The sequence below is a fragment of the Emydura macquarii genome, unplaced genomic scaffold (assembly GCF_026122565.2).
Source record: "Emydura macquarii macquarii isolate MOO-44397 ecotype Brisbane River unplaced genomic scaffold, CSIRO-AGI_Emac_v2 contig_1644, whole genome shotgun sequence".
In the NCBI taxonomy this organism is placed as follows: domain Eukaryota; kingdom Metazoa; phylum Chordata; order Testudines; family Chelidae; genus Emydura; species Emydura macquarii.
This window is the reverse complement of record NW_027131781.1, coordinates 978,215-1,002,010: the sequence shown is the minus strand read 5'-3', so window position 1 is coordinate 1,002,010 and position 23,796 is coordinate 978,215. Positions and strand designations below refer to the sequence as shown.

At 65.3% G+C, this 23,796-nt stretch overlaps 2 protein-coding genes across 6 annotated transcripts in view; one reads left to right on the top strand and one right to left on the bottom strand.

Annotated features, from left to right (window-relative positions):
• The window catches only part of ZNF710 (zinc finger protein 710), a 52,741-nt gene extending 38,032 nt beyond the window's left edge, over positions 1-14,709 (top strand). For 3 of the 4 annotated variants that reach the window (XM_067555414.1, XM_067555415.1, XM_067555416.1), the window contains 4 exons: positions 8,849-10,341; positions 11,453-11,644; positions 12,003-12,177; positions 13,397-14,709. In XM_067555414.1, coding sequence (XP_067411515.1) covers positions 8,878-10,341; positions 11,453-11,644; positions 12,003-12,177; positions 13,397-13,569 — 2,004 coding nt within the window. In that variant the 5' untranslated portion in view covers positions 8,849-8,877 and the 3' untranslated portion in view covers positions 13,570-14,709. The remainder of the gene's footprint in view (positions 1-8,848; positions 10,342-11,452; positions 11,645-12,002; positions 12,178-13,396) is intronic. The other variant, XR_010921264.1, reaches the window with a different exon arrangement.
• A 943-nt stretch (positions 14,710-15,652) lies between these two features.
• Positions 15,653-23,573, bottom strand: IDH2 (isocitrate dehydrogenase (NADP(+)) 2). 2 transcript variants are annotated; one of them, XM_067555424.1, is made up of 11 exons: positions 23,414-23,573; positions 20,878-20,969; positions 20,107-20,272; positions 19,279-19,439; positions 18,934-19,077; positions 18,209-18,345; positions 17,708-17,859; positions 17,391-17,503; positions 17,025-17,122; positions 16,659-16,751; positions 15,653-16,153 (listed from the first exon to the last, which is right to left on the bottom strand). In XM_067555424.1, exons 1-11 carry the CDS (start codon positions 23,517-23,519, stop codon positions 16,066-16,068), a joined length of 1,350 nt encoding a protein of 449 aa, XP_067411525.1. In that variant the 5' UTR covers positions 23,520-23,573; the 3' UTR covers positions 15,653-16,065. The 2 variants fall into 2 exon arrangements, with proteins under 2 accessions (XP_067411525.1, XP_067411524.1); XM_067555423.1 differs by lacking the exon at positions 23,414-23,573 and adding an exon at positions 22,538-22,556.
• Between the last annotated feature and the right edge of the window lie 223 nt (positions 23,574-23,796).

The window sequence follows — 23,796 nt, the reverse complement described above, 5'->3', positions numbered from 1 at the left end:
TTGGATGCTCTATTGACCCTTTTGCAGGGACGCAGGTGCGAGGGGGCGTCGAGAGCCGGGCGCTCCCCCAGCCTAGAACCGAGCGCCTGGTGCACTGTAACCAGAGCAGATCCTGCGCCTGGCGCTGTGGATGGGAGCAGCAGCGCTGGGCGGTCAGTCCCCAGATGGGAACGAAGCTGTCCCCGCACTGGAGTGATGTGTTCAACTCAGCCTGCCTCTCAGGAACCAGTGAGCGGCTCAGGTTCGTGTGAGCTGCGAGTGTTTGACGAGAGCGGGCTGAGCTCTGCTGTACACACTAGCCACACTCGCCTAGGGGCGCAGGTGCGGCGCGGCTTCTTGCCCCCGGACCTGCCCTCTTCAGCTCCCAGCCACTCTTCAGTTGGTTGGGCGCAGTTTGGCTAGAACCTCTCCCCAGCATCCCCAAAATGGTTTGTGGTTGGTTAAAGCGCCTCTCCTGATTTGTGCCCTGGGAATCCAGAGCTAGCCCCGCATGCCCCCCCAGCACCCCATTGCCCCCCCCCACACACACCCTTCCCTGCACCTCTCCCTCAGGGGCTCTTGTTTCTTTTATCTTCCCTGCCAATGCTGAGATGGCTCCAGAAGGGAGCGTGGGACTTGCTGTTGCTGGGGGGTGGATCACATCCTTCTTCCTCATTTTCCTTCCCTCTGCCCAGCTTTCGGGGCAGGACAGCACTGAGGGTTTGCTTGCGTTCTGGTGTCCCGCTCTCGCTCAGTGGAACAGCACCCCCGCCTGGCGGCACTGTCTCCTTGCCTAGGAAATGCCTGCTACTCACTCCAGCTTGGCTACCCCTTTAGAAGCACATGTTAATTGCACCATGCGAGTGTGCCCCGGTGCTGCTGTCCCACCTTCGGGGGAGACACCCCGGACACGCCCTGCAGCAGCGTCTCCTCCTCCGCAGAGAGACCAGCTGGGTGAGGAATTGGACCAGCTCCTGTTGGTGAGAGGGAGAAGCTGCACCGAGGCTCTGAGTGCACAGCTAAGCACAGGAAGGAAGTTAACACATACCTCAAGGGACCATTCACGGTGAAGTGGCCCGTTCACACCCCTTCAGTCATAGAGGGGGAATAAACAGCTGTGCGGGGCGGGGGAGGGAAAGTGGGATATGGATCGATGTGATAAGCCATAAATCCAGGGTCTCTGTTCGGTCCCTGATTTTTAGTATCTAGCAAAGTTATGAATTTAAGCCCCAGGCTCATATTTGGCAGGTGGTGCTTGTGCAGGTTGCTTTGAGGATGAGGACTGGGAGGTCAGAGGTAGAGCGATGGCCTGTGGGTGACACTTGTCACAGAGCCATCGGCTGCTTTTGTCTTTTATCCTTTTCCTGTGTGAGTTCATCCAAGAACACAGGGCTTGTCTGGTTTCACCCACATAGTTGTTGCTGGGGAATTCAGTGCCTGGGATGAGGTACGCCATGTGTTGTGATGGGCCTGTGGAGGACCCAGGGGTCTCAGAAGGTGTGGGGGGGCGGGGAGGGTTTGATCACTGGGGCAGTGGCGATAGGGCTGCAGGTTTTGCATCTGTTGTTGGGGGTCTGGTGCCGCGTTGAGTTGGTGGGTTCTGGTCTGTGGGGAGCCTGTGTCTGATCATGTGCTTGGAGAAGTTGGGGGTGAAGTTGTCTGAAGGCCAGAAGAGGGGGTTCGGGAAAGATTTTTCAGAGGGGTCCCCGCGACTCTGGGTTGTAATTCTTTGATGATGCCCTCTATGGGTTTCACTGGAGGGTGATAGGTGACAACTTGATGGGGACCAAAGAAATCTTTCCTGAACCCCCTCTTCTGGCCTTCAGCCAACCCCGTCTTCCATCAGAAGCAGGCTCCTCACAGACCAGGACCCACCAACTCAGTGCATCCCCAGACCCTGCCAGAACAACAGACAGAAAACCTGCAGCCAGATCTCCACTGCTGCCATCATCCACACCCCCACCACGCCCCTTCCGAGATCCCTGGTCCCGCAAGGGCTGTGCCTCACGCGGGGCTGCGTCTCCCTACAGGACGGGGGGAGGCTGCTCGACTCACCGGGCACCGCCAGTGGCAGGCCCAGGGAGCAAGCAGAAGCATGTGCAGGACCCTGAAGTCCAGCTAGTCCCAAGGGCCGTCTCGTTCTCCTTGCCCGTCAAACCTGTGACCCGCCTCCGTGGTTCCCACTCAGCCCTGGCATGGCCAGGCCTTCTAAGCGGAGAGGAATGGCCGACGCCCTGCAGGTCCAGTGGCTTGGCAACGCCAGTCCATGGAGATCTGTTGGACCTTTGGCAAACCCCTGCCCCCGTGGGGACCTGCTGGCAGATCCCTTCCAAGGGCTTGGAGTTTCCCATTTCCTGGAAGCAGCCGAGACCTGGCTCCTTGGCTGTGGCTGCTGTCCAGGGGAGGTTGAAGCCGCAGGGGCTGCCTGAAGTGACCCCCAAGGAGAGAGACCCTAACAAGCTGGGCCTCTTCAGCAGGAAATGGGCCACATCCGCCCGCTCGCACTGGGACTGTGTACTCCGTTCATAGACTGCCCAGGGCACGAGGAGTTAAAATCCCTGGGCCAGGAGGGACAGCTGCTCGCTCAGTCCTTGCCGCCTCTGACACGGCGACAGCTGGGATGGCGTGCGGGGCCTCTGTGCAGTCCTCAGGAACACCGAAGGAGGCTCAAGGGACCGCTGAGGGCTGCAGCCTCTTCAGTAGAAACACCAGCGAGGCCTGCACATGTTCGAAGCCTGTGTCCCCTGCGCACCTACCGCCCGGCTCCCAGAGCCGAGGCAGAGACAGCAGCCTCCCTCCTCCTGCGCCTACGCACAGCAGAGATCATGGGAGCCTCCAAGAAAGAGGCAGCGGTTCCTCCTCACCCGACTCCCGCCGAGAGCCTAGCAGAGCCTAGCACCTCGTCCCGCCTTTGGGAGCTGTTTGCTGTTGTTTCAGGGTGCTTGGAACCGGACTGCCTTAGACCAGTGGGTCCCGGGTCCCTGCCCAGTGCCAGGGCCTCCCTTCCCGCGTTGGGAGCCATCTCGTGGACTGTGCAGGCAACGGTCCCTGTGGCAAATTGCAGCAGCGGAAGACGTGCCGGTCGGTCCCGGGCAGGGGTTCTGCCCTCGCGGGTTCCTAGTGCGAGAGAAGCGGGTGGGTGTCCCCTCGTGCCTCACCTTCCACTCCACGTTTGTCTGTTCATTCAGGGGCTGCAAGGTGCGGGTGGCTCCCGAATTCCTGGGCTGGATCCTCCCGCCTGGTTCTGAGCTCTCGACGTACAGGGTGCCTGCTTCCATAGCGCGATGCACCCTCCCACAGGCAGCACCTCCAGGGTCTGGTGGGAGTCTGGGTGCCAGTACAGAGCGCTCCCCAGGGATCTGCGTGGAGCGCTGGCACTCGTGGCTGCACCTCTCGGAAGGGAAGCAAGTCGGGTCTCTCCAGGAGGCAAACCCATGGGAGCGTCCCGGGGCTGAGGGCCGTTCGGCTGGCAGGCCTAACCCTTCTGCCAGTACTTCAGCGTGCCACAGGGCAGGAGCTCAGCACAGCGACGTGCTATAGCAGCACCCCCGGAGGAGCTCGCGGGCCTCCACTGCGCCAGGAGGCGACTCCCCGCTGGCACCGGTCACTCCTCCCTTCCTCGGGCCGCAGGACACGCTGGCGAGCCGCCTCAGCCAGCACTGATGGCCATGCTCGGACTCCGTCCTCCACAACGCCTAACCTGCAGCACATCCCTCCTGAGCAAGGAGGGGCGCAGGCTCTGCTCCCGGGGCAGTCCGTCCTGCTCTGCGCTGCCCCTTTCTCGTTCCAGGTCCCTGAGGTGCATGAATGCCGAGCCTGCTGTTCCCCGGACACCAAGAGAGAGAGAGATCCGCACGGAGCTCAGACGAGACCCAGCCATGGCGACTGACAGCTCAGCACAGCCCAGGCGGGTCTGGTATCTTGGCCTTTCGAACCAGTCCACGTGGCCGGAGGAGAAAGGCCTGCACCCAGGCTCTGTTTGTAGCTCGCAGCTGGAAGGACTGCAGCTCACCTGGGCTCTCCGTCGCTGCGCAGTGGAAGAGGCTGCCTGGCGAACTGCGCAGAACTGGCTTCTCCCCCTTTTGAAGTCCCGCTCGCTGCCATGCTCAGCTGCCTGCTGGCCTGAGGGCACCGGGGGCTGTCTGCTAGCTGTGCTGCTCACCCTGCTCTGCTGGAAGGCTGCTGTCTCCTGCTGCCTCCCCATAGCCAGGATCCCCCAGGGGCTTACAGCAGGCCCCACCTGCCTTGGTAGAGGGCACCAGATCTGTCGCCTGCTTCGGCAGAGCTGCCCCACAGTCATTAGTCCAGCAGATGCCAGCCCGGCCCCCAGGACCTGGGTCACTGCATGAGAGTCAATCAGAGAAAAGGGAATAGTTCCTTCCCCCAGTCACGGGCTGGCTGACGTGTGCTGTCTGTCCGACCCACCCTCCTGCCCCACTACTGCAGAGCCCTTGCCATGCCGGGTCCTGCTGAGCAAAGAAACTGGGGAGCAGTTGCTGCCACCTGGCCCTTGAAAGCCTGGGTTGTGGGGTGCTGGAAGGCGCACGGGGGGCAGGCCTGGACCCAATGGACACAGCTGCTCAAAAAGATTCTGGTCTCCGAATGCTGGGGCACCGACACCTCGCGCACGCCGTGGGGTAAGCACCCGTTTTCCTCAAGACTCGGGCCAGGCTGAGCACGGCTGAGTGCAGGCACTCGTGTCAGCGCTGCTTTGTGCTTCCTGCGGCTTGGGGCGAAAAGGACTGAGCTGCGGAGCGTGTAGATCGAATGTCTGACACGTCTCCTCCCAGCCCACCTGAGGGTTGGTCTCTCTCCCGCTGTCTCTAGAGGTCGTCTGCTCTCCCCATCTGACGCATTCGCCCTCTTTAACCACGTCTCGGCCACTGCACCTGGGCCTGAGAACGTACGAGTGCTAGCGAGAGCGCTGCGGGGCAGAATGCAAATCAAACCACCACCACCACCACCACCACCCCGCTTCCCTCTGCAGCAGCCTCGCTGTATTTCACCATCCCGGATTCCTGGCCTTGCTTGTGGCAGTCGTGAAATGACTGACTAGCCGCCTCCTTGAACCTTTTCAGCCGGTTGTGCCGTGTACCGCTCGCTGCTCCGAGGAGCGTCCAGCCTTGTCCGATGAGGAAGTGTGTGTAAGCAAGGCAAGGCTGCTGGATAACTAGTGCCCGACACTGTCAAACTGCTCTAAAATCCTTTGCCGCCGCGGGCGAAATTCATCCACAGCTTCCTGGCCTTGGTCGATATGTGCCAGCCTCACAATGCTCTCTTGGGACTCTGGCGTCTACCAGAGCACACGTGTATCCGACAGCAGCCTTTGGTTCCTGGGGTTGTGACAGCTCTCTGAGGAACTCCGGATTAGCGCTCTAGTCCTCGGTGGGTTCTGAGCATCTGTCCACAGGCAGCCCTGAGTGTGGAGGAAAGGTGCTCCTTGCTGGACTCCGGACTCTAGTTCAGACAGAGCTCCGGGCCCAGGGCGCTCTGAGCACACGGGGGGTTGTGCATGGAGCTGTCTGTCTCCCTGGATAGTCAGACTGCAGCTTGGAATCTTCTGTGCTGGGCTGAAGGCAGCTGAGTTCCTGTGGCTATTTTTAGTTCAGCTGTGGGAAGAGGAACAAATGTTTCAGGCGTGGAGGAAGGGGAGGGAGATAAAAGCAGATGGATGCACTTGAAGCTAAGAAGCGTAAATCCCATCATGAGCGTATTGGTCCAGTTGCAGGCTACTCTCTCCTGCTCAGAGCGCTTCCTCCTCTGTGGCCGTGGAGCTGGGCTGAACGCTTCTCTCAGCTGTCGCGCTCCAGCAACGGCAGGGCCAGCAGGAAAAGCCAAGCACCTGCGTCTGCTCCTTGGCTGCAGTGGGAACAGGATTGGGCCCCGAGCAGGGTCTTTACCTTTAGGGCTGGGGCCTCTAGCAAGGCGAACTTGGGGTCGGGCCATATCCCTGACAGACTTGGGAGCGTCCTGGCCGAATGCTGCCGAGTCCCAGGGGCTGGTTGGAAAGACGACCCTGTAGTCTGGTTTCCTGCATAGCTCCGCTCCCAGACTGTCACCCCGGCATTCTGAAAGCCGGGCTGGAGAATCCACCTGGCCCGAAGGAAGTGGTTCCCGTAGCCAGTTCCCCACACACTTCAGAAAGCAGCATCTTATTCCGGGTTTGAATTTGTCTAGTTCCAGCTTCCACCCACTGGATCTTGTTTGGCCTTTTCCTGCTAGACTGAAGAGCCATCTGCGATCTTGAAACGCCTGCCCAGGGAGTTGATTTCTGATCATGATCCAGTCACCTCTGCACCTTCTCTTGGACACACTGAATAGCCGGAGCTGCTTCATCCCCTCACTACGAGGCGGGTTTCCAGCCCTCAGATCCTGCTCGTAGCTCTCTTCTGATCCCTCTCCTGTCTGCCCCCTTCCTTTTCGATGTGTGAACGCCAGAACGGGTCGCTCTTTCTGTTGCTGCTGTGACTAATGTTGCATGCACCTTCCTGCTCTGAATATTCCTGTGCATATTCAAGCATCCAAATACCGGGTTTGCTGCAGCATTGCCGGGGAGCTCATGTTCACTTGGTCATCTCCCGTTATTCCGAAGGGTTTTCAGTGTCCCTGCATTCCCAGGTGCTGTCTCCCTTCTTGTCAGTGTGACCTGTAGTCTGGGTTCTCAGCTGTATGCATTTGTGCGTGGCTACGTTAAAATGCAGGTTGCTCGAAGGAGCGCAGCTTACCAAGCAAGGCAGGGTGGCCCAGCTAACTGACCCGTCCCTAGCGTTATACATCACTCCACTCATTTTTTGTCATCTGCCAATTTGACCAGCAGTTTCTATGAATTCTTCCAGCTCTCAGAGAAAGATACCGAATAGCGCGGAGCTGGGAACAGGCCCTTGCAGGACTCCACTCGAAACCTCTCTTTTTTCCAATTTGTTGTCGTGTCAAGATACGTTATGTCAACAGCATTTCTTCAATCCCCCGAACTCGAACTCGCATCAGAAACTGCAGTTTGACCAGACCTATCCTCCATAAAGCCAGGCTGATTGGCGTTAATTATTCTGCCAGCATTTCATTCTTTAGCGACTGCTCCCTGCAGCAGCCGTGTGCGCTTTGCCCAGACTCGATGCCAGGCTGGCTGGCCTGCAGTTACCGCATCAGCCCTGTTACTCTCTTTTGGATATTGGCACAGTAGCTTTTTTCCCAGGCCTCTAGAACTTGCCCAGTGTTCCGAGATGTGTTCAAAATCAACAGCGCCCGTCATTCCAGGGCTTGCTCATGTCTGTCCCAAGCCGGGGTGTGCACACCGCATGCACAGCCGCTGGAAGGTTTTCCCCTAGTGGTACTCATAGGGTCGGCTCTGGAGTAGGGCCAGGCCGACTCCCCACCTCTTCAGTTCCTTCCTGCCGCCTGTGAGGGTCGCTGGAAGGCTGGTTGCTCTTGCTTCGCAAGTGTCCCCTTCATATGGTGACCCCCCACTGACGCGGATAACAGCCCTGCCTGCCTGCCAGGGGCGTTGTGAGCATAAACACCTGGGAGGGACGCGGCACGTCAGTAAAGGGGGCCGTGTGAGTCGGGTCCTTTCCTGCTTGGTGACTGTGGCCCCCTGGGTGCCTTCGTGCTGTATCTCAGCCCGTCCGACCGCTCAGCCCAGTGCTAACTTCATACGCGTTTCTGGTTATCGTTAGCAGCCCGGGAGCCCTCTCCTTGGCCAGCTGCTAAGCAGAAGACGATCTGTGGATGCAGCCAGCACAGGCCCAGAAGGTGCAGCCAAGGGGAAGGAAACCAGAGAAAATGTGAACCAGGCACAGCCATTGCTGGGGGCTCAGGACCAAGGGCGAGGGTCATTTAACGAAGGCCAAGGGAGAGGGTTTGAGGTAGAGGCGCTGCCAGGGAGCAGAGAGGCTGAAAAGCTAGAGCAGTGGGTCTCGGCCGACGGGGCGCTTGTGACCCAGTCAGCACACGGGTGCAGCCCATCTGAGCTAGAGAGAGGAGGCCACTTCCCAGCCCGTCTGCCGCCGAGCGGAGGGGCAGCAGCAATTTGGGCCGGCTTTGTTGGCGTCCCGGGAGCTTTTCCCGGGATGTGGCCCCGCCTCTCGCGTGCCCCGCCCAAAGCATCCCCGAACATACTGCTGCACTTGGCCCTAACGCGAACCCAGAGCTTCCTCTGAAGAGCTGGGGCTGATTGCCTTTGGCTCCCCACGCCCTGGCAGTGCTGTGTTCCCCTCTCCCGGTCCTTGGGTGAGACGGGAAGTGAAGGCAGCTCACCAAACATCAACACGCTTCGCTTTCTGGGCCCGGGGGTGCCTGTTGCAAGTGACGGTTCTGGGGATTGGTGAAGCTGCAGTTTTACTGCATCTTGGATAATGGGTCCGGTCCAAATTCCTCTCCCCCGCCCGTCCCCAGGGGCTAGCCCTGGAAATCAGCACTCGAGCCAGAGTTAGTCCCACCGCCAGGGCAGCGGGCGCAGCACGCCCATGGTAGGTCAGCCCCGGGTGAGAGAGAGACGAAGACCTCAGCTGCCTTCCAGACCCATTGGCCCAGGGGCAGCTCCCTCTTCAATGCAGGCTCTGATTTTTGTAGCGGGCTCCGTGCCACGACTCCAGTGACTTCGTCTGGAGCGGAGCGCTCGGCACCCGAGTTGGGCACCCAAAATCAGGGGTCGCTGGTGGCAGTTTTGGCCTCGGGCTGCTCGTTCGCTCTGACGGGCGCGTTAGCGACCCCGCTGTTCCCGGAGCAGCAACCGGGGCGCGGCCGCCAGACGCCTCTGCTGCCACCTGCCGTGACACCAGCCCAGCCAGTCGTGGCACAAGGGCCCCGCCGGGCTCGTGGGGTGGGTGCAGCTATTGGAAGGCTAACGAGCCTTTCTCTCTTGTCCCTGCAGCGATGACCGCCTAGAGCCCGGGGAGAGAGATGGAACGCTTCACCGACTCTGGCACTCAGACGGACGCGGTGGTGGTGCTGTCCCTGGCACAGGCGGCTGTCTTGGGCCTGGTATCTGAGAACGAGCTCTTTGGCGCAACCGTCAGCCCTGGAGGCTTCTTCCCTGGGCTAGGAAATGAGCTTGCAGACACGGCGACGGTGGAACCGCAGGACCCGGAACGCGGTTACGGGCTGGAGAAGGACGGCCGCCTCCCGGCAGAGGCACCCGAGGAGGAGGTGCTGGAGGCAGAGACTCCCTTTGAAAAACACGCCCGGAGGAGGAAGCGGCCCCCGGTGAGGCTGGTGCCCAAGGTCAAGTGTGAGAACCCTGCCGGGGAGGGGGAGGAGGTGGTGTATGAGGTGTCCGTCCCCGGGGACGACAAGGAGGAGCCGCGGAGCAGCCACCCGTCCAGCCTGGAGGAATCCAGCTGTGAGAAGACGGTGCAGAGCAGTGCCGTGAAGATGGTTGACCTCAGCGCTTTCAGCAGGAAGCCGCGGCGCCTTCGTCATCTGCGCAGACACGTGCGCCAGGACGCAGGCCTGGGGAGTTACCAGCACCGGTGTCGAGACCCCGTCCAGGTGGCTTACGCTGAGGCCAGCGTGGGCGGGGCGCCAGCAAGCACGGGGCCGGAGCCCCTCGGGACGGAGTGCGGCTTTGAGGCCAGCGCGCCCTCGCTGTGCGACGCAGCAGCGCCGGTGCCGGAATCGCCCGAGCCGGTGAAGAAGGAGCAGGGCTTTGTCTGGCAGGAGCCGGTGGATTTTGAGACAGACGCGGCTGGAGTCACCGCCGAGCACAAGAAGGCCCAGCTGGACCGGCTGGACATCAACGTGCAGATTGACGACTCGTACCTGGTGGAGGCCGGGGAGCGCCAGAAGCGCTGGCAGTGCCGCATGTGCGAGAAGTCCTACACCTCCAAGTACAACCTGGTGACGCACATCCTGGGCCACAACGGCGTCAAGCCGCACTCCTGCCCGCACTGCAGCAAGCTCTTCAAGCAGCCCAGCCACCTGCAGACGCACCTGCTGACGCACCAGGGCACGCGGCCGCACAAGTGCGCGGTCTGCAGCAAGGCCTTCACGCAGACCAGCCACCTGAAGAGGCACATGCTGCTGCACAGCGACGTCAAGCCCTACAGCTGCCACTTCTGCGGGCGCGGCTTCGCCTACCCCAGCGAGCTGAAGGCCCACGAGGTGAAGCACGAGAACGGGCGCTGCCACGTGTGCGTGGAGTGCGGGCTGGACTTCTCCACGCTGACGCAGCTGAAGCGGCACCTCTCCACGCACCAGGGGCCCACGCTCTACCAGTGCCTGGAGTGCAGCAAGGCCTTCCACTACCGCAGCCAGCTGCAGAACCACATGCTGAAGCACCAGAACGTCCGGCCCTTCGTCTGCACCGAGTGCGGCATGGAGTTCAGCCAGATCCACCACCTCAAGCAGCACTCGCTCACGCACAAGGTCAGGGGGGCTGCGCAGACGTGAGCGGACGGGCACAAGCCCCGGACAGCCCTGTCCGGAGCAGGGGGCGGGGGCGCTGGGGGGAGACAGAACAATTCCAGTTCCTTAGCGCTGGGGCTGTCCGCACGCAGTGACTTCCACTAGAGCCGGGTGGGGGGGGTGTAGGCAGGGGCGCCTAGCGGTTAGAGCTGGCTGTTGGTTTGCATGGATTATTCCTTTGGTGGGGGGACAGAAGGATGTCATTCTGACCAGTCGGAGTCCCCAGGGGCCCGGGTGACTCCCTCCCTCCTGCAGGGACTCTTGGGTCGTGGGGCGGGGATGGTGGGAGATGGGTCCATCCTCTGGGCCCTCTGTCACGCTGACCTGCGCCCAGGGGTGGAGACTGGAGTGTTTTCTGCCTCTTGGGGAGCAGTTCTGGCAGGTCGGCCCGTGTGCCAAGCTGAATGCGGCACTCCTGGTGCCCCCTCCTTCACAGTGCCCCTTCCCCAGGGGCGGCCAGGCCTGCCCGCTTTATCCCCCGCCCTGCGCTGGCCACTGGAACAGACCAGGAGCTTCCAGCCAGCTGGGGCACGTGCAGCCAGGCCCATTGGGTTCACTAGAGCCTCAGAGAGCGGGTCTCCTTCTCCTGCCACGGCGAGAAGCGCGTCCCGCACCGCGGAGGGGAGGGAGGGGAGCCAGGAGCAAGGGGGGCTGGGCACAATTCCACACCCCGGCTCTCCAGCCCCGGGCTCAGCTGGCAGGGAAGGTGGGGGCTGGGGGTCCCCAGAGCTGCGTATGGAGAAGGGAGGGAGGAGCAGGAAAGCTTTGGAAGGTGCAGACACGTTGGCTGCTCTGCTCCTTTGCTGCTCCTGTTCCATATGTCCTCAGCGCCCAGGACAGCAGCTTCTCTCGGGAGGCAAGGCCCTAGACCCCCGACTTCGGCCCTGGCTGCCCACGGTTCCTGGGGGACAGACATGCCCTAGCCAGCGGGAGGAGTTCTTGTGCTCCCCGCCCAAAGCCTTCCGTCCCGCGGAGTGGTCCGTGCTCCCGGTCAGACGGGTCGCAGGGCACGTGGAAGGGGCACGCTTCCCCTGTGCTTCCAGCGCTCATGCCTTTTCTGCAACCCTTCCAGGGCGTGAAAGAATTCAAGTGCGAGGTGTGTGGGCGTGAGTTCACGCTGCAGGCCAACATGAAGCGGCACATGCTCATCCACACCAGCGTCCGCCCGTACCAGTGTCACATCTGCTTCAAGACCTTCGTGCAGAAGCAGACGCTCAAGACCCACATGATCGTGCACTCGCCCGTGAAGCCGTTCAAATGCAAGGTACCCGCTGGGAGCCGAGTTCGGTTTAGTGCTGCCCCCCATCAACCAAGCCATGCAGCCTGGCGCAGCCTCTGCTCGGGGAACCCAGGCTGAAATGGGGGGGTCAGAACAAGGCCCCTCGGCAAAGCTGAGGGCGAAGCTTCATTTGCCTTCCCCTGTGTTTAACCCTCAGGTTCATGAGCACTAACCTTCACCCCCCGTCCCACCAGCCCAGCCCGAAAGGGGGGCCGGAGCACAGAGCCGTAAAGTGAGCAGCGGCTGGGAAATGACGGGGACGGTGTCGGCTGAGCTCCCCCCAGGCAGGCCTGGCGCGGTGACAGCGGGGGTGCTCGGTTAACGGGTGCGCTGTTGTTCCCAGGTGTGTGGGAAATCCTTCAACCGCATGTACAACCTGCTGGGCCACATGCACCTGCACGCGGGGAGCAAGCCCTTCAAATGCCCTTACTGCTCCAGCAAGTTCAACCTGAAGGGCAACCTGAGCCGGCACATGAAGGTCAAGCACGGGGTCATGGATATCAGCCTGGACAGCCAAGGTAGGGGTGGAGCAGATCCAGCCTGGCCCCGGGCTGCTGCCCCAGGAACCCCCGTGCAGCGCGCTGGGCCGCTGTCTGGGACAACACGGGTTGGGACACACGAGGGGTAGACTGGCCCGCTGGCTGCAGGAGCCGGGCTCCTGGTCCCCTGCTGATACTAGCCCTCCATTCAGCCCGGCACCGGAGGTTCTGCAGCTTTGCCCCCCAGGAGCTCCTCTTCCCAGGGCCCGGCACTGGTGTGCGACGCGTGTTGGAGCGGCCCTGTCGCCACACAGGAGCACTGCAGCATGAAGCTGCAGGTTTGAGCAGCGGGTTGGGGTCAGTTGAGGCTTCTGGGTAAAGAGGGGGCATCTCCTTTTGGCAGGGCCATATGCCTCTGTGCTGGGGGGGTTGAATTCCTGGATTCCAGCTGTTCTGGCACGCCCAGCCCAGCCCCGCCGCCAGCCGGGACGGGGAAATGCTTTCGCGGGATGTTTGCGCTCAGCAGCAAAAGCGCTACCCCTGCTGCCGTGTAATTGTCCGCGTTCGCCTCCGGCACGAAGAGGGAGATTCAGCGCAGAGCTGCTGTTCCCGGCTGCCTGCAGCCTGTGTCCAGTCGCTGCGCTGGGGCCGTCAGGAGGGGTTTTCCCCCCACTGCCTGCGTTAATGGAAGCTGGGATTCTGGCGTACGCTGCGCACGAATCACACCCCGCGGCTACGCGCCCATCAGCACAGCCCCCAGTGCCCTGCGCCCGGGCTGCTTCCTCCGTCCTGCTGCTGTTCTCAGGCTGCAGTCATGCCAGCGCTGGGGGGGACAGACGAGAGCACGGCGTGGGGCCGCCCCCGGCGCAGGAGGTGGGTGGTGCTGGGCACCAGAGAGCACAGGGACCTGAGGCCCTGGCGCAGGCGGCTCCTGTTGTCAGCTGCAGCGCAGCAGTGCCTGGCAGACCCCCTCTCTCACCTTTGCGGGTGCAGGTCCGAGCAGGGGGGCAGGGCTGCCTTCTTTGCACTCCCCTTTCCTGGGGGACTGTCTGGGCAGGCATGACGCCCCTGCCCCCCAGCTGTGCCCTGCTCACCCCCATCTTCCGCTGAGGGGGAACCCCACCGGGCAGGAGCGTCCGAGCCGGGTGTCTAGCTCCCCGGCCTGCTGCGGGGAGCCCCGCCCGGCGGTGTGGGGCTGGGTCTCTGCAGCGCTGGTCGCCCCCACGCCTGGCGCCCACTGTCCTGTGCTGTCTCCTAGATCCCATGCTGGCGCTGACGGGCGCGGAGCAGGCCGAGCTGGCCGCCCAGCAGGAACTGGAGGACTATGAGGAGGAGAACGCCTACGACTACGCGGGCGTGGGCCACCCCCCCGACCAGACCGCCCTGACCGAGCAGACCATGAAGGAAATGGCCTATTACAACATGTTGTAGCCGAGAGCCGGGGCAGCAGGCCCAGGCCGGGCGCGGCTGATGTGGGGAGGCTGGAAACAAGCTCCTGGCCCCCACTGCAGCATCCTGGACCAAAAGCAGCCTGCCCCATTGCGCTCAGCGGCACCGGGGGCGTTCATGCTCCGTGGCGGAGGAGGAAGCGGGGATGGCTCTGCACCCTGGCAGGGCCAGGCGGGAGGTAGATGACAGGCACTGGTAGCCCGCAGGGGCGAGGCGCGCGGGCCGGGTACTGCTGGACTCCTGCGGGGCCTTCGGTTCCATCACTGGGGTCATCCCCTCTCAGGGCCCCTTTTTGCCACCCCCCCCCACAGTGGAGGGGAAGAGCATTGAGCCCCCTGCTCATTCCTTCCCACACCCCTGCCTGGGCACGGGCCCTGTGTGCTGTCTCCACGGCAGCCCAGCTGCGGGTGTTGGTTCCGGCTCCAGCGACGGGCATGCGAGCTCTGAGTTCCGGCTCTGGGTCCAGCCCCCGGCTGCACTCCAAGAGCGACTCTCCGGCCCCTCTGCTTGAAGGCCCAGGCAGGGGCCGGTTGGTCTCGCAGCTGAGGCGCTTTCATCACACTCTACCTCCTGCTTCCTCCCGCCCGGCCTGGTGGGATGGCAGCAGCATCCTGCACAGGAGACGTCTGGATTCAGCCCAGAGCCACTCAGACTGGATCTCCCCCCGGCTGTGCAGCCCCTCCGCCCACGCAGGGCCCAGGCCCGCTTGCTCTGGCATCACCGTGCGTGGGAGGAGAACGGGGGCGGTGTCGAGGTGCTGCCGGCCCTGGACAGAAAAATATTTTCTTTTTAACAGCCCGGGGGAGGCGCCGGGGGGCAGGGGCACGGAGCTGTGCAGGGGATTTAAAGGCCGACAGACCTGTACAAAGCTGAGGAAAGGCGGTATTTTGAAAGTAATTTATTTTTTTCAGATGCACTGAGTGCCTGGATCTATCCTTTGTGAAGCTGGGTAACGCACAGCCCCCGCAGGCTCTCGGCGAGCCACCCCTGGGGGAGGGCGACGGCTTGCACTGGGCCATGCCATGCTTACCTGCTGCCGCCGTAGGCACGGTCCTGGCGCCCTGCGCCTGCCTGGCCTCTGCTGGGGTGGAGTGGGGAGTTCGTCCCAGGGTGCTGGCTGGAGCCTGCCAGCAGGAAGGGGCGGCGGGGGGGGGGTGTAAAAGCTGGGCTGTGGCACTGCCCAGTGCCAAGCAGCTGAAGGCTGGGCCAGGAGCTGTTACTGCCAAGCACTCAGTGCCCAGCGCAGGTATCGCTGCCCCAGCCCCGCAGGAAGGACGCCTTTCCTGACAGTCAGTGGCACACGTGGGTTGCCCCAGCAGCCCTGAGCGAGGCCGGGGCTGGGTGGACGCAGCTGGGCGAGGCCGCAGGGTGCCTCAGCTGCAGCCTGGGGCTGTGACCTCTTCCAGCCTTGCCTCCAGAAACCAGCCCGCTGCAGCAGTGGGTCACAGAGCCCCTGCCCCCAGGCTGCCCCCCTGCAGGGTGCTTGGGGCCGGGACTGCCTGGGGTGGCCCCAGGCAGGGCAGCTGCTCCTTAGAGGGCTACGGGTGCCCTAGAGCCGCCCCTGACCTCCAGATTTGCAGACACTTTCCCCTGCCACGGGGACCCTCACCCTCTCCTCCGGAGCCTGAGGCAGCAACTCAGAGGTGGGACAGTGCTGGCCAGCCTCTCCCCCCATCACCAACTCCTCCTCTCCCCCCCGGCTGCCTGGGACCCCCCCTTACCAAACAGCACCTGCTGTGAGCAGAGGCCCCCTACGGTACAGCCCAGCCCAGCCAGAGAACGGGGGAGAAGGAAGGATGTGGGGCACGAGGCGGCCCCTCACTCCCTGCCACGCTGCATGAATGCCAGGCCGGCCCCAGTAGCGCCCAGGCCAGAGAGGAGGGGGCTGGACAGGGTCTGGGCCCTTCCACAGGGAGGAGGGCAGCAGGTGCAGCTCTGGGTGTGGTGCATTATTGCACGCTACACGCAGCGCCCGCGTGCAAAGCCCCCCGTGCTGCAGCACTCCCTCACAGCGGGAGGGGCTAGCCATGGTGCTAGAGAAAGGAAGAGGCCAGAGCTGTGTGACTTCCCAGCCAGCCCCCCCGCCTCCCTTCCTCGCAGCCGCACACCAGGAGGAACAGCGGCTTCAGCGGGCAGCGAGGGGCTTGGACTCCAGGGGAGCGGAGTAGGAGGCAGGGTCCCAGCCCAGGGGGGCAGCAGCGGCCAGTGCCCCGTGAACCCTGTTTTGGCAGCAGAGGCCAGGCAGTGGGTGAAGAGGTTTATTGGCTACGCTTGGCACCATGAGGTCAGAGGTAACATAAATTACAGCACGGGCCCTCGTGCTCCTAGAAACACTTTAAAAAACACGCTGTAGGAAATCGGTTATAAAAGCTATTCCCAGTGTCCTGGGCCAGTCCATGAGCTCCGAGCAGCACGAACTCCTAGCCTGTTAAAAATGAGGTAAACCACCTGGCGGGTGGTGCCCGCAGCCCCTCTCCTCTACTGCTTGCCCAGGGCTTTGTCCAAGTTGTTCTTGATGGCGTCCAGGAAGTCGGTGGTGTTCACGTAGTGCTCGTTCAGCTTCACACTGCAAGACCAGGGCGGAGGGTCAGGGGGAGCAGGGAGCGCATGGGCAGCCTCCCCCCAGCCCCTGCATGGGCTTCTCGGCCCCCACTGGCCATCTCCACCACCTCGCTCCGGCTCATGCTGCGAATGCAGCCAGGCCAGGGGGGCTGGGAGTGAGTGCAGCCCCTGGCCCAGCTGCCCCAGCTCCATGCGGGGGACAGGGCTGCAGCCACCTGGCCCGCGTGGCGGCCAGAGCCGTGACACCACAGTAACTGCTCTGAGACAGGCGGGGCACCCCCGGGCAAACGGCCTCCTGCTCCTCCCCGCCGTGCGGGGCTGCGGGCAGAGAGCAGGGGCCAGCAGCTGGGCCCGTGCCCCATCCGGTTCCAACTCAGCCCGCCCGCTGCGGGTTCGTTTCCCTAGGGACAGCTGAGGGGACATGGCCCCATGTGAGCCGGGGGGCAGGGGCAGCTCTGCAGGGTGCGTCAGCAGGGGCAGCCCCCCCTCCACAGCCGGGGCTCACTCACTTGCTGAGGCCATGGATGCAGCCAGCGAGGTCCTTCGTCATAGCTCCGCTCTCCACCGTCGCCACGCAGACCTTCTCCAGCGTCTGCGCAAACCTGGGGGGGGCAGCCAGGTCAAGCCAGCGCCAGCCAAGGCTGCCCCAGCCGGTGCCCCCCGCCCTCCCTGCAGGGACCCGCCCTGGCGGCTTCAGCAGGAGCCTGTCCTCAGCCCCACCAACTCGCTGGCCGCCAGCAGGCGCATCCTCACCCACACCCCATGGCCCTGCACGGACACAGGTAAGGTGAGGTAAGGCTCAGGGCACCAAGCGCCTGAGTTGTGCCCCCGCCCCAGCTTAGCCCAGAGCCGGTGCTGCCGGCCGCCCTGCTTACGTGATGAGCTCCGGGTTCCCGTCCAGCTTGCCTCTGTGCTCCAGGCCCCGCGTCCACGCAAAGATGCTGGCAATGGGGTTGGTGCTGGTGGGTCGTCCCTGTGTGGGGAGAGCAGGCGGAAGTGGCAGGGGGGAGACACTGAACTGACCCCGGACGGTACCACGCAGGCACCGCCCGCCCCCGCCCCCTCCCCGAGCTGCTCTCGGGTCCCTGCCGGGACAGACCCTGGAGCCCGCCCCACAGGCTCCCAGCCCCAGAGGGACCCAGGGCCTGCGTGTGAACCCGGACTCTGCGCCCCTGGCACTGGGCCGAGGGAGGGAGGGGACCAGCTGCCCCCCTGGCTGCAGTGGGGGGACAGGCACCCACCTTCTGGTGCTCGCGGTAGTGGCGGGTGACCGTGCCATGCGCTGCCTCAGCTTCTATGGTCTTCCCATCCGGACACACCAAGACGGAGGTCATCAGTCCCAGGGAGCCGAACCCTAGCGCACGGAGCAGAGCCATCAGGAGCCGCACGCGGACGGGCCAGGGGCCAGCCCCGGCCGGGGGGCAAGCGCTGGCAGCACGTGGCCACTTGCAGATCTGCAGACGCGCTCAGCCGCCGCAAAGCCCACTGGCGCCCCGGGCACAGCACTGCCCGTCCCAGCCCCTCCCCAGAGCGGCCCCCACGCCCTGCCCAGCCTCACCTTGGGCCAGGATGTCCGACTGGACGTCCCCGTCGTAGTTCTTGCAGGCCCAGACGAAGCCCCCGGTGGATTTCAGCACCTGCGCGACCATGTCGTCAATGAGCCGGTGCTCGTACCAGATCTTCAGCTGCTCGAACTCCGTCTTGTAGTGCCTGAGAAGCAAGAGCGAGGTCACGGGGAGCCCCCTGCCCCCACCCAGGGCATCCCCGCAGAGGGCATGAAGCGCCAGGTACCCAGGAAGCCCCTCTGCATCTCCCCCAGGAGCTGCTTCCAGACCCAGGCCCTGGGCAGACTGCCGGGCCAAGGATCCACACAGCATCACAGGCCGTGGGAATAAGGAGCCCCCAGGCCAGGAGGAGCACACGTGCCTGGCCTCTGCACCGGCTGGTGCAACCCGCCCCGGCCAGGCCTCCAGCCCGCCACACAGCATGGAGCTGGTCACGGGTACAGCAGGGGCACTGGCAGGGGAAGGGCTCGGGAACTCCCCGGGGGGGGACGTACGTGTCGAAGATCTCCTGGAAGATGTCTTTGAAGCGCCCGTCGTAGGCCTTGAGGATGGTGTTCTTGGTGCTCAGGTAGAGAGGCCACTTCTTCTGGGCGGCGTACTGGAAGCAGCTGTGCGCGAAGCCGGAGATGGACTGCAGGGAGGGCGGCCGGCGGTTACTGCCCCAGCGCCAGCCACAAGCAGCCCGGGGGGGGTCTGTCCTGCCACGGGGCAGGGGAGGGAGCAGCTGAGTCTCCTGGCTGCTGCATTTGACCCACTCCAGGCAGTCTGGGCGAGGCAGGAGCAGCCTGTGGGGCCGGGAGTGGGGGGCACCGTCCCCTTTGCCCCACGGGGGCCATTAGGGTCCAACTGCCAACGCCCCTGGACTGGGTGCGTGCCATGGACAGGAGGAGCCGTCCCCCGGGCAGGCTCAGCTCCCAGCACTCGGCCTGCAGCCTGCACCCCACATTGGGGCCAACCCGCTCCCCGGCCCAGGACCCCGCACAGCGGCTGCAGGCTGGCTCCTGGGCAGCACATGGAAGGCCGTGCCAGGCCAGAAGGGGAGTCGGGCCTGGCTCCTGCTAGCCAGGAAGGGCACAGCCCCGCGGGAGCCCTCGCCCCTATGAGAGCAGAGCTGCCAGAATCAGCTTCCCCGCCAGAGCGGAGCAGGGCAGGGCAGGGCAGGGCAGGGCAGCTCGCCCCGCCCGGAGAAGAGGCGGCAGAGCCGCGGCAGGCGCCTCACCTCGTCCGTGTTGTACATGCCCATCCCGACGCCCCCGCCAGGGAAGTTGTAAACTTCCCACTCCTTCACGCCGCTGCCGTCCTTGGGGGTGAAGACCATCTTGAACATCCCGGCCCTGTCCACCACGAAATCCGTGGCCTTGTACTACACAGGGACAGGTCAAAGCGTTACACGCAGCAGCACCGGCCCCCACCCGCCCCCCACACCTGCCCGCGTCAACGCCCTCCCCCACCCACGCTCGGGGCCCACGGCCACCCCACACGGCCACCCCACACGGCCACGCGCAGACGGCCGGCTGCCGTTCCCCCGCCCCGCGCGAAGCCCAGAGCCAGTGGCAGGGCTCACCTGATCGCCATGGGCGTGTCTGCCGATGGTGATGGGCTTGGTCCAGCCAGGGACCAGGCGAGGAATGTTCTTGCAGACGATGGGCTCCCTGAAGACGGTCCCGCCCAGGATGTTTCGGATCGTGCCGTTCGGGCTCTTCCACATCTTCTTCAGCTTGAACTCTGAAACCAAGGGGGGGGTCAGACGTCCCCAGCGCCCAGCCCCGGCAGCGCTGGCCCCAGGCCAAACGGGGGGTTTTGCTGCCGCCACTGCCCAGGGGGCTCCTGCAGCCCCCGCTGCTCCGAGGGCAGGCTCAGCCAGCGAGGCACAGCACCAAGCCCGGTGCCCCCCCATGCCCAGCAGCTGCCAGGGGGCAGAGCCCGACCACCTCCTCCGGCACTGTGCGGCAGGGGGCAGCCCGGGGACAGGGCATCACGCGGCCCAGGGAGCTGCTGGAACTGCCACCTCCAGGTGCACCGTGGGGTGCCCCTCAGGTCAATGCTGGGACAGCGCCAGGCGGCAGAGCAGAGCCAGGTGCCCGCACCCGTCCTGGCCAGGGGCTCTTGGCGGCACCTTGACCCAGAAGCTGGAGACGCTCCCCACCCGGGGCCGCCCTGCCCCAGACCCCAGGCGCCCACGTGTGAGCAGAGAAAGCTTTACGCACCCCAGGGCTGCCTGGAGCAGGGAACCCACCGGTGGGGGAGGGCAGCCCACCCCCCAAGCCCAGCTCACAGGGAGTCCGTGCCCCAGTCCACCTTCTCCCCCAAGGGAAGTGAGGTCGGGGCTCGCTGCCTCGGGTCCCCCTGCCACTGCAGCGCCTGTCCCAGGAGCAGCCTCCCCGGCCCGCACCTTCCACTCTGGCTTCGTCGGGCGTGATGGTGGCGCACTTCACAGCAACGCTGTACTTCTGGGTGGCCAGCGCCGAGTCGATGGTGACCTGGTCGTTCGTCAGGTCCCGGTTCGGCAGGCCCAGGTCGAAGTACTTCAGCTGCACGTCCGCGTTGGGCAGGATCAGCTGGAGGGCACGGTGGGGAGAGGGTGTGAGGCAGGCACTGTGCCATGGAGCCAGGCCTGCCCGGAGCCGCACAGTAACGCTGGCTGTGTCCAAGCTGCCCCTCGACCCGAGCACCGGGAACCCTCCACAGCTGCTGCGTCCCAGGGGCACAGGCTGGAACCGCTGCCCCGGCAGCTGTACCCTCGCCCCAGCGCTGACGCCGCCCCCTCCCGCAGCCTCGCAGCTGGGGCCACTTCCGGGCTCTCAGCACAGGCAGGAAGCTGCAAAACCCACGGGGGAAGCTTCGCTCAGACACCTGCTTCCTGGCTGGGGACAGCGGCGGGACTGAGGGGATCCACGGGGCTAGAGCGATGCCCTCCAGGGCTCCCGCCGGCCACAGCCCCTTGGACAAAGCCTGCATTGTTGGCCACGACTGTGCTGCTGGGGCAGCGGGGGACTGAGTCGCTGGGTCTGTGCGATACCCGGCCAGTCACCGCACCCGCAGAGGGGCCAGCACCGGGGACGGACGAGTCTCTGCCCCCTCCCCGACTCGGCTTGCCTGGAGGAGCCCCCGAGCCAATGCCACATGGGGGCCGGGCGTACCCCAGAGCTCCCCCGCATGCTACCTTCTCTTTGATGAACTCCCAGATGATCCGCGTCATCTCGTCTCCGTCCATCTCCACCACCGGTTTGGCCACCTTGATCCGTTTGTCAGCATCTGGGCAGAAGCAGCAAGGCCGTCAGAGCACACGCCAGCCGGGAGCGCCAGCTGCCGCCGACCCTGCCCGCCCACCCGCCCCCGGCCGTGCCCGGCTTGCAGCAGCACCGGCTGAGTGTGTGGCTGCAGGAGAGGTGGGCGGCCCAGCCCCCAGCCGAGGGAGTCCTGTCCAGCAATGCTTGCCCTTGCAGCCAGAGCCCCTGGAGCTGTGGAGCCCCACGCTGAGGGGCCAGATGCAGCACGGATGGCCCCAAGGGAACCCAGCACCCCGTCCTGCCATTGCCAGGCTCCTCCAGATGCTGCCAGCAGCAAGCACCGCCAGGGGCACTGGAGCCCAGGACATGCCTCCCAGGGAGAATCCCGCCTCCTCCCCACCACCAGCAGGCACCAAAGGCCAAGTGCAGCTCTGCGTCGCTAGGAGGTGACCCAGGGACACCAAACTCCCTCTCAGCCAGGCTCATCCTCCCCTGGGATCCAAGCCGCGGCTGATCCCTCAGAAGGGAAAGTGAATTAAACACGCTCGGAGACACACTAATCCTGAGGCCAGCCCAGGGCCTGCAGCCAGCTCTCAGCTCCAAGTCACAGATTTTCCCAGGCCCTGGCTGGCCAGCCTGCCACCCTCCCCCCCGGACGAGAATCCAGCCCTTTCACTGCCCGCCAACAAGCCACGGCCGAGCACCTCGGCCCCAGCGCGCTGGGCAGAGCAGGAGAGTGCACACGGCCCCGGGACAGAGAGCAAGGGCTGGCGTCTTCAGCTCTGGAAGGGCTCCAGGCCCTCCCTGCCCCGCTGGCCTTACCAAGGCAAGCCCCTTCCCAGGCAGCTCAGCTCCGGGCCCCCCGCCAGCCCCGGCACAAAGGGGCCTGCTCCATTTCAAAGCCCAGAGGGGCGGAAGGAGGGGGAGGGGCACGAATGCAGCGTTCACAGCAGGTGCCATCCAGACACGGGGCTTTTGGACCCGCCTCTCCCCCCTTCCTGCCACTGGAAATGCAGAGCTGCAGCCCGGGCTGTGAGGTCACCATGCCCTTGAACGACCTTAGAGGAGCAGGGCTCCTTTCACAGGTCACAGGCCCGAGCAGCTGAGACCCAGCGTCACAAAGACAAACAGCTTCCGCCAGGAGCTGCCAGGTGCCAGGCGTGACCTCGCCGTGCAGGACTGAGAGCAGCACAGAGCGCCAGGCACGGCGCCCTGGGTCACCCCTGCGCCAGGCAGTCAGCAGGGCTCCCAGGAGCTAGGCCGGGGCCGAGCAGGACTGCAGGGTGTGGGCGTGCAGAGCGCTCTCCTCAGGCTGCCAGCGCCGAGGCTGCCGGCAAAGGAGGGCTCTGGAGTGAGACTTCCCCTTGCCCAGCTGCACAGAAAGACCCGCTCCCCCGGGGGAGCATCATGCACCCAGGAGGGCCCGGCCTCCCCCAGGTCTGCACCAACCCCCCGGGCCAGCCCTTCCGGCAGGCTCCCGGCAAGCTGCAGCAGTTCTGGGAAGGAAGCTGCTGGTTCCCCACTGGCACAGGGGGCGAGAACCCCTCGCCCAGCCAGCACCGTCCCCATCCCAGGCGCGCAGCAGCCTCGTACCACAGCTGTGCCCGGGGATCCCGTCTGCCTGCGTCGGGTACCCTCGCTGGGAGCCACGGCTCTGGCTGTCTCCTCCCCTGCCAGGGACAGCAGGGCAGAGATGGGCAGAGGGGCAGCAGCTCCCCCAGCCCCTGTGCAGAGCAGAGCAGAGCAGAGCCCAGAGCAGGCCCGGCTGGGCTGGGGAGCCATGACCCGACACCGCCAGCCAGAGGCAGGCAGGGGCTAACCCCCGCCAATCGCCCTCCATCCCGTCTAGTCTGCTGCTGGGGAGGGCAGGGCTGCAGGGTCTCGGGCGGGGCGGGACCCGGCACAATGCGGCGGCGCCGCGCCGGCTGTTATTCACCGGGGCCGGCGGGGGCCGAGCAGCTACCGGCGCAGCACCGCGCGGAGCCACCCGAGCCCGACGCCGGAAGGGCCGGGGCGGGCCGGGCCGGGCCGGGGGTGGCGCTGGGCAGAGAGCAGGGCCCTGGCGGGCCAAGGTCACCGGGAACGTCCGGGCAGCAGCCGGGTCCCGGGGCGGAGAGACCCACCCGGGGCCGGGCCGGGGGCCCCATGCGTGGGGGCCGGTCCGGTGCGTGGGGAGCGGGAATCGCCCACGCGGGGTTCTGGGGCCGGGGTCCCCTCGAGCCGCTGGGCCGGGGCGGGGCCGGGGCAGCTGCCGCCGCCCTTCAAGTCACCCTGAGCGGCTCGGCTCGGCTCGGCTCGGCCGGGCCCCGGGGCTCCTTCCTGCCGCCGCCCCCCGCGCCCGCAGCGCCAGCGCCCCGCTCCGGCCCCGCTCCGCGCCCAGCCCCGCTCCGGGTCCCGCTCCGCGCCGAGCCCCGCTCCGCTCCGCTCCCCGCCGGGCCCCGGCCCCGGCCCCGCTCCCCCCGGACTCACAGTGGCGCCGCGGCGGGGGCGCGGCCAGGGCGGCGGGGCAGCGGCTCAGGCCGGGGGCGGCGGCGCGGCAGAGCGCGGGGGCTGCACCGAGGAGGTATCGCGCCATGGCGGGACGCGGGGCCGGGGCTCGGAGCGGGCCGGGGCTCGGAGCGGGTCGGCGCGGCGCGGAGCGGAGCAGCGGCCGGGACACGTGAGCGGAGCGGCCCCGCCCGGCCCGGCGCCTCCGCGCATTGGGCCACGCAGCCCGGACCCTCCCCGGCCGGGGCGGAGCGCGGCGGCGCCCGGCCCCGGGACCCCCGGCCCGGCCCGGCCGGTCCCTCCCTGCCCACGTGCGGCCTTTGTGCCCGGGCCGCCTGCCCCGCTGGCAGAGCCGGACCCTGAGC

Excerpts from the sequence above, each read along its gene's own strand:
- IDH2 (XM_067555424.1), bottom strand. The coding sequence starts at position 23,519 with ATGGCGCGATACCTCCTCGGTGCAGCCCCCGCGCTCTGCCGCGCCGCC. Across the intron at positions 17,504-17,707 it reads GTCGGACATCCTGGCCCAAG|GGTTCGGCTCCCTGGGACTG; the intron begins GTGAGGCTGGGC and ends TCCGTGCGCTAG. Across the intron at positions 16,154-16,658 it reads TGCATCCATGGCCTCAGCAA|TGTGAAGCTGAACGAGCACT; the intron begins GTGAGTGAGCCC and ends CTGGTCTTGCAG.